Consider the following 7,794-nt stretch of genomic DNA (forward strand, 5'->3'; position numbering starts at 1 on the left):
AAAAAGATGAACACGACAGGGTCAGCTTGTAATGCGTGTCAACTTCTATAAGATGATAGCATTGCCCAGTTGGCAGCTCAGTTAATAAATTTTTCTTCCCCCAAAGTATAAGTTGTCAGGAATTATTTTAGGTCTGTTATCAGAAAAAGATGCAGCTGTTTCCTTTGACTTTTAGAACATGTGCAAAAGAAATTACTGACAAATTCTCTCTCTCTTTTATTATCGGTATTTGACTGCAGACTACTGTCTGGAGGCCAGTTATATTCTCATTGTTCTCAACAAAAGTCCATAACAGGTCAACAAAGCTTTTTACACCCAGTTTGTATGTCTTACTCATTAATTTCTTTGTGCTTCTGCCTTAGTTACCATTTAATCCAGTGATCTCCCACGTATTTTCCACATCTGTTTAACATTACATTAGTTTATTTGGCTTTTGGCAGCTTCCACTTTTCATGAAGTTTAAATTGTTAGGGAATCATCTGTTGCTGTTTAATGCAAGCCATTTAGCCTGCTGAGCACACATGCCAAGGTAGAAAACTGGTAAAATCTAACAATTGCTTCAAAAAATCTGACACAAGCCTAAAAAGCTGACAACTAAAGAATGGCCCTGATGACCATTGTACTTTTAGTGGTAGAAGATACACAAATTCCTCTACTTTTATTGGAGGGAAAAAAAAACAGAAATACATGAAAGTCTGAAGTGCAAATCTAAATGTTGAATCAGAAAACTAGGGGAATGCAGCAACATCCTCCCCTGGAGAAATTTAAATTTTTTTAACGTTTTGTTTTAAGCAATTTCCCACTTCAAATTAAATGGAAGGGAAGGGGGAAATAAAATGGTAACAAAAGAAAAAGAAATGAATAGCTGTAGGAAAATGGGGTACTGGATTGTAAGGAGGGAGAGTGGAAAGGCGCATATCATGAATACTGCTTGTGGGGAGGGCTGTAGAGAAACTGGAAGACGTGCCTTGCAATGATGAAGTGGGAGTGTGTCAGCAGAGTGGAGGGCGGGGGCAGTATGTCAGCAGAGTGAAGAGGCAGGCGCCAGTGTTTCAGCAGAGCGGAGAGGATAGAGGTGGGTAGAGTACAAATTTCAGCTGTGGACAGGAGCAAGAGCTGAGCGTTAGAAGTGTCAGCTTAAATTCTGGATGATGGAGGGTAGGTTTTTTTTTCACTTGGATTGAAGGAATAGAAGTAGAATACCAGCTCTCTTCATTTGGAGGGGAAGAAAAGAGCCCAATTGGACTAAGAAGGGAGAATATGCTGATGTTAACTGGAAGGACTTCTGTGGGAAAGAACACCTCTATGTTGTACGGCAGCAACTTGCCAAGCTGCCTTCAACAGCAACTTCCCATATCCCTGATCTTTATCACCTGCAAGTTCCCCTCCAAGCCACAGGCCATCCTGACTTGAAACTATGTCACTGGGTGAAAGTCCTGAAATACCCTCCCTAACAGCACTGTGGGTGTACCTACACCAGGTGGACTGCAGCTCACCACCACCTTCTCGAGAACAATTAGGGATGGGTAATAAACATTGCCAGTGATGCTCGGATCCTATAAATAAAACAAAATGAATCTTCATCCTTTTAAATATCACTTTTGTTTTCATTTTTATTTTCAGTAGACTAGCCAGGCAACGAATTAGCCAAAAGTTACCTCAATTGTTTCCCTTGCAAATCCAAACTCTCCGCCAGCACATCAATTCACAAAGGCACTCCCCCTGTTCGTCCAGACCCACTTCACAGACACTTTTTTTTCTTTCCACAGATGGTGTTAGACCTGCTGAGTTTTTCCAGCATTTTCTGTTTTTCTCACAGACACTATCACTGTCTCCCATATTTTTTCTCTTGCTTCCCCACCCCATTACCCTGCCCCCCATTCACACCCTCAAACACAGGCCCATGCGTTTTTTCTTCTACCAGAACCCAGTAGCTAATACCTTCTGTCAGTGCTACGTCTAGTGTTATTGCAAGGATTGTGCCGTCGTTTTTGAGAGTGTTCCCACCTACTGTATAGAGGGGAGATAATTGTTTCATTAGCACTGAGAACAACATTGGACAACATTGAGAGGAATGTGCACATGATGGGGCATTGGGATATAGTTTGTTGTTAAGTGCAGAGTAATTTACTAATTACATGTGACAAGGGTTATCAGATCTCTGATCTGTGGGTATCAGTAACAGTCAGTCTTTGCTAATTGGCATGGGGAAGCAGACATGATAGCAAGTCCAGTTTGTGTTCTCACAGCTGATGATCCCACTGTTCAAATCATGTGTAAAATATACTTCCAAACAAGAATAGCTCTTTCTATTAAGATGCTTAACAATTAAAGGGTACCTTTTTAAAGTACAATAAATAATGGTGCACAAAAAATTGCAGCTTTGCTAAACCAGCACACTCATCATTCAATCTATCCATTTTCTTCTTCTGCAGAGCTCCAGTGCTTGTTGCACTAGCATTGATTGAATCTGGAATGAAGTATGAAGACGCTGTTCAGTTTATACGGCAGTAAGTAGAGTATCTCCGTTATTTGCAAAGATGGTTTTATGTTTTGTTTATAGGTGATGATTTTGTGCGCTGAACGGTTTTCTCAGTTGGCTCAATGGGTTGCCTATTGTGGAATGAGCTGTACATACCATAACGTTCTGAGATTTGACCTAATCTTTGCTGAAATAACTGATTGTCCTTAATGCTACTTTACTTAAAAACATCCCAAAAGATCTTCACACAATGAAATTATTCTTGAAATGCAGCAACTGGAAAAATGCAGCAGTTGCTCTAGCTCAGCAACAGCTCAGAAGAATTCAACTAAGTGACCCATTGACCTCGCCTTTGTTGATACTGTTTGAGTATCCCTGCTCTTGGGATAACCAATAGAATATGTAATATCCACTTGGTTTAGCATTTCAAATGATGGACATTGTGTTCTAGTAACGTTAGCCTGTGTTATTAGCACAAATCCTAGTGGGCAAGTTGCTACCAACTGGGTAGTGCAATTATTTAGAGCCCTTGGTTTCTGGGCCTGAATTCAAATCTATCCTGAATTTACTGGATAAAAGTTCTTCTGTCTACTGGCTGCAAGATTCCTATATGAATGTAAAACCCATTTTGTTGGTGGTTAATGGGTATGCATTAGCATAAACTGTCCCTATTTCAGCATTTGGAGGTATCTTGCAGTAATGGGGAGGAAAAGAAGGAAATCTGCCATCCTTACCCAGTCTGGCCCATATGACTCCAGACACACAGCAATGTGGTTGACTTCTAACTACACTCTGAAATGGCTCAGCAAGCCACTCAGTTCAGTGGCATTTAGGGTTGGGAAATAAATACTGGCCTTGCCTGCGACATCTGCATACTGTGAATGAATTTTTAAAATAGTAATGTATGCTGTTCTCAAGTTTGTTCTTGAGGCACATACTAGGAGAAGAGCAGAGATGGAAGTGAATTTTATTTTGTATCAAAGCAGAATACCTGCTTCGAAATATTTGGGGCAGTGTCGAGGGGGCTTTACTCTCTATCTAATGCGTGCCCGTCCCTGACCGTCACATTTAACCTGATCTGGGAAAGCTTCATGTTAACACTGGGAGTCTGAAGTAGAAATTGATCCATTCCCTAGCCCTAACCACCCTTGCACTTTCATGAGTGTTAAACTCACAAACATCTAAGTGACATAAATTTGGTTACAGCTCTGTGGCTGCCTGTCGTTGATTGGGACATGGGAATTTAGCTACGCAATGTGCTATTGGATTCCAGTTTTATCATGTTACTGTCTATAAAGCAGCTATACCAAAGAACATTCATTAATTTTGCAAAAACCTGCATTAGTCTGCTCCTACCATCTTCAAAACCAACCTAATTATATGGAAGTATTAACATTGCATATAGAATATGCCCAATTATCAAATCAGACCCCTGTCGAGCTACCTCATTCTGCTGACTTCCATTTAAAGCTGTAGCAGATTCTGTTGCCAGCTGCAAGACCTGCACTCACGTAGTGGCAGCAGCAACAGAGCCGATTGAAAAATTCAGAATGTCAGCTCCTGGGACAATGTTCCAAGCCTTTTCCAAAAAGAGTTGTGAAAATAAGCACTGTAGTCTCCCAAGTGTCCTCCTTATGGGAACTGTCAGCTGTCAAATTAAGTAATGGAAGCCTTAAAATCCAATGTTACTTAAGAAAATGTCAGACACAGGTAATGGAAGACTCTTGTGAAAGATGTGAGTTACTATTGGTAAGGACAGTTCACTTGATCTTTGTTTTAAATGCATGAATCCACTGAAACTCAACTACTCCATTCTTTATCAATTTCAGGAAAAGGCGTGGAGCTTTTAATTCAAAGCAACTACTTTACCTCGAGAAATATCGGCCAAAACTGCGTTTGCGCTTCAGAGCCACTAACAGCACGAGCTGCTGCATCCAGTAGTAATCTGTCTCTGGACTGTAGATACCTTGGTGACGCAAACACAGAAATTGAGATATATTCGCACTCGGTGAAGTCAGGACCGCCAATCTTGGAGTGAATTTAAAAAAAGAAACCTGTCTTTGTGGTGAAGGAATTGTGTATTTTTCATATGATTGATCTTATCAGGGAGGTGTTGCATCTTAAAATGGTCTGTATAGAAAGAATTCACTGCCTCTGTAAAAAGGAGGTTAAGATTATGTCTGTGCAAAGCTCCGCTGTCACCTCACTTTGTAGACCTCACTTGCATTGCACAAAGACTTCCTGAGGATATGGTTCGATGCAATAGTTTATCCCTCTGGTTACAGCAGGTAGGCAAAATAAAAGATGGAATCTGGCACTGTAATTGTATTGTATTTGATTTCCAGAGATAATTAATGCCAATCTTAGAGAATAACTCTTTGTTTTGGTGTAAAGCTTAGATTTTTTGTTAAATGGAAGAATTAAGTGTATAAACATCTGTATTTTAGGCTTTTCTAATCTCTCAGTTTTTCATCCAGAAAAGTGGGGATGTGAGATAGAGCACATATCTATCATTTTATTAAAAAAGGTTTTTGCTTTAGAACCCTTATGCGGTGACAGTCTGCCATGCGCACAAGATATTTCCCAAGATGCGGGATGTGTGCAAGTTAGTATTTCTGCAGTATTGGGTTTGCATTCCATTAGTGGTAAATGCTCCAACCTGTATACCAATATTACTTTAATGGGTTCTTTTCCTCAGCCAGTTTGCTGCATAATATTCCCCTATACTCTCTCTTTCTGGGGCAAGGCTTGGATGGGCAGAGGAAAGAGTAAATTACCACACAGACTATGGCTCCTGTGTCTGCTTTTGTGGAATCCACAAAATAGATAGGTGCTTGCACTAATCAGTGACTGGTAAACATAACCCTTTGCAGGAGGGTTATTGATCTAGTAAAACATCCCGCTGAACATTATTTTGTGGACCTGCCAACAGAAGAATGATACCACAGCAAAGTCTCTTTTATCATTGTTACTAACTCATTGTAAGTAGAATATGGGGGAAGTGGAAGAATATTGGATTGCAAGTCAGAAAAACATGTGGTTTGCCTGGATTTGCCAGCCAGCTTATGAAACTGTTAGGGTGAGTAAAAGGCAGGGATTTAATAAGATGAAAAATGCAGATGTCTGTCTAACATCTGGATATAAATGTTACGTTGAATTGTAAAACTTACCTACTGCAAAGACAAATGAATATCTGCTTCATGCTCCTTTTTTTCACAATTCTTAATTACTTACAATGAAAGTTTGCCCTTTTGTAGATGTTTTTGTTTGGATTTCGCACTGAACCCCTTGCAAACATGTGCAAAATATCAATTTATTGATTTTTTTCTTATAATAACACAATTTTCAGCTTTATATGAAGCAAAAGGCTTATTTTAATTTTTATTCACTTTAAATGTGGAGGAAGGGCAGGAATTTCATGAGCTGGCAGATTTGAAAAATGAAATTGCCTCTTAGGTAGTTAGTAGGTAAGACTCCTTGTTGGTTATGTCCATTGGTTAGCCTGGTACTTAAGGAGAAATGCTTCTGAATCATAGCTTAATTTTTTTTTCATAATTTTTCTCCCGGTGTCACTTTTTAAACTTTTTCAAACTGTTATCTCTGGATAAGCACTTTGTATGATACCAAATGAGCAACAACAAACATGACAGTTTAATGATGTGGCCAGAATTGTTGCTCTGGTAAAGAGCTCTGCAATTTTAGTTGGGCTGTTTCTGGTTCTACAGGTGGGTTCTTGCAAGAGCCTGCATTACAGCCATGGCCAAATGTGTAAAGTTGCAGAGTGTGCCGAGCAGAGACTTTCAGAACAAACCTGCAGCCTTTTCATAATTTAAAAGAAAATTATTGCTCTAATTTTAGTGGGTACTAATTTTAAAGAAGTGTGATCCTTCAACACCCATTAAACGTGGGGTCAAGCTACTATTTGCTGACACAATACGAAATCACCAGTGCCTGTTAACGTTAAATGGCACTGTGCCTAAGGACGTTCAAGGACCCTGCATACTGCCCCCTGCTGCCATCCATTAGCCATGAATTATTTGCTTGCAGCATGTGTTTGTGGAAGTGTGGGATCCAGCACAGAAACTTAATTTAAATTCCCTGAAAGCACTCAGCAAATGCTCAAGTGTAATTCTGGTCCTACTTCCAGGAACAGTTTTGTGGCGAGCCTCATGTTGCAGTTATTTTATATTTTACAGGATGTAACACAACAGGAAAGAGAGCTGAATAACTGGAACATGCTAGTTATATCAGCTAAAGCCTGGCTAATTTTTAAACTGTGCCTGTCTGTCTAGTATGATCCTGTAGTGTGTTAAACCTGACCCAACCTAATTTATGTTCCCCCCCCAATCTTTTTTGGCAAGGTTAAACCTAATATAACCTTGGAATAGTGGTTATAAAATGGTCCTTAATTAATTCTGATGTGATGTGCCATTTTCCAATATTGAGAGGCACCTGCCGAACTTTCTAAACCAATTTTATACCTTTCGGATTTCTTAATTGTGTGTCACAGGTAATGGGTTATTTAGCTTTTTTTTTTGTTTTTAGGCAATTTCCAGCTTCTCCAAAAAACATTCAAAAGATTATGCCTTAATTGCAGCACAATGAATGTCAGAATTCTGATTCTATCTGGTCCTAGATATTTTCACCCACACATGATCAAATCTTACTAGTGCAAATGACCACAGTAGTTAACAGCTGTATTAATGAACTGTTGTTGAAAAGCATATAGACTTGAAACAGCTGAACTGCTTACTCTTGAAATGAATCTAGTAGATCTGCGTTTGCATCACTGCGCTCTGACTTGGGAACCCTGGATAGCTTTGTAACTAGTGTGCTGTTTTGACACGGCACTGCCTCATGTTGCAACATCTAGCCTAGTTTGACTTATGTGTAATAGATTTTAGACATCAGGCAAAGCCGAGTGTCAATACAGCTCATGGTAAGCTCAACTAGGCATTCTATCGAGTGCCTTATTATTGGTTAGAGTCAAGGGAATGCGTAGAAGCCGGTAAGGAGATCTTCCCAGGCACTATGTAGCGCACTTGCTCTTGGCTGATATGGGCCAGGATGTTTCAAGCCAAACAATTATCTCATGTAAATCTAAAAGAGACCAGGAAGGAAATGAGCTCAATTAAAAATTCATGAGAAGAGAGGGAATTTCACGTGTTTTTATTCCAAGAGGATGTGGGATAGTGGGATCTGGCCATCCTTTCCACCTCTTGTGTGAAAATTATAGCTTGCATTTTGAAGGAAAATTCAAGACACCCTATATTTATATTTTACTTGTAATTGAAGGGTCTCAAATTCTACCA

At 39.6% G+C, this 7,794-nt stretch overlaps 1 protein-coding gene across 2 annotated transcripts in view; it reads left to right on the plus strand.

Moving 5' to 3' along the window:
• Positions 1 to 4,805, plus strand: part of LOC121291361 (protein tyrosine phosphatase type IVA 2-like) — a 99,849-nt gene extending 95,044 nt beyond the window's left edge. For both annotated transcript variants that reach the window (XM_041212431.1, XM_041212430.1), the window contains 2 exons: positions 2,436 to 2,510; positions 4,312 to 4,805. In XM_041212431.1, coding sequence (XP_041068365.1) covers positions 2,436 to 2,510; positions 4,312 to 4,423 — 187 coding nt within the window. In that variant the 3' untranslated portion in view covers positions 4,424 to 4,805. The remainder of the gene's footprint in view (positions 1 to 2,435; positions 2,511 to 4,311) is intronic.
• Positions 4,806 to 7,794: the final 2,989 nt, after the last annotated feature.

The sequence above is a fragment of the Carcharodon carcharias genome, chromosome 19 (assembly GCF_017639515.1).
Source record: "Carcharodon carcharias isolate sCarCar2 chromosome 19, sCarCar2.pri, whole genome shotgun sequence".
NCBI lineage: Eukaryota > Metazoa > Chordata > Chondrichthyes > Lamniformes > Lamnidae > Carcharodon > Carcharodon carcharias.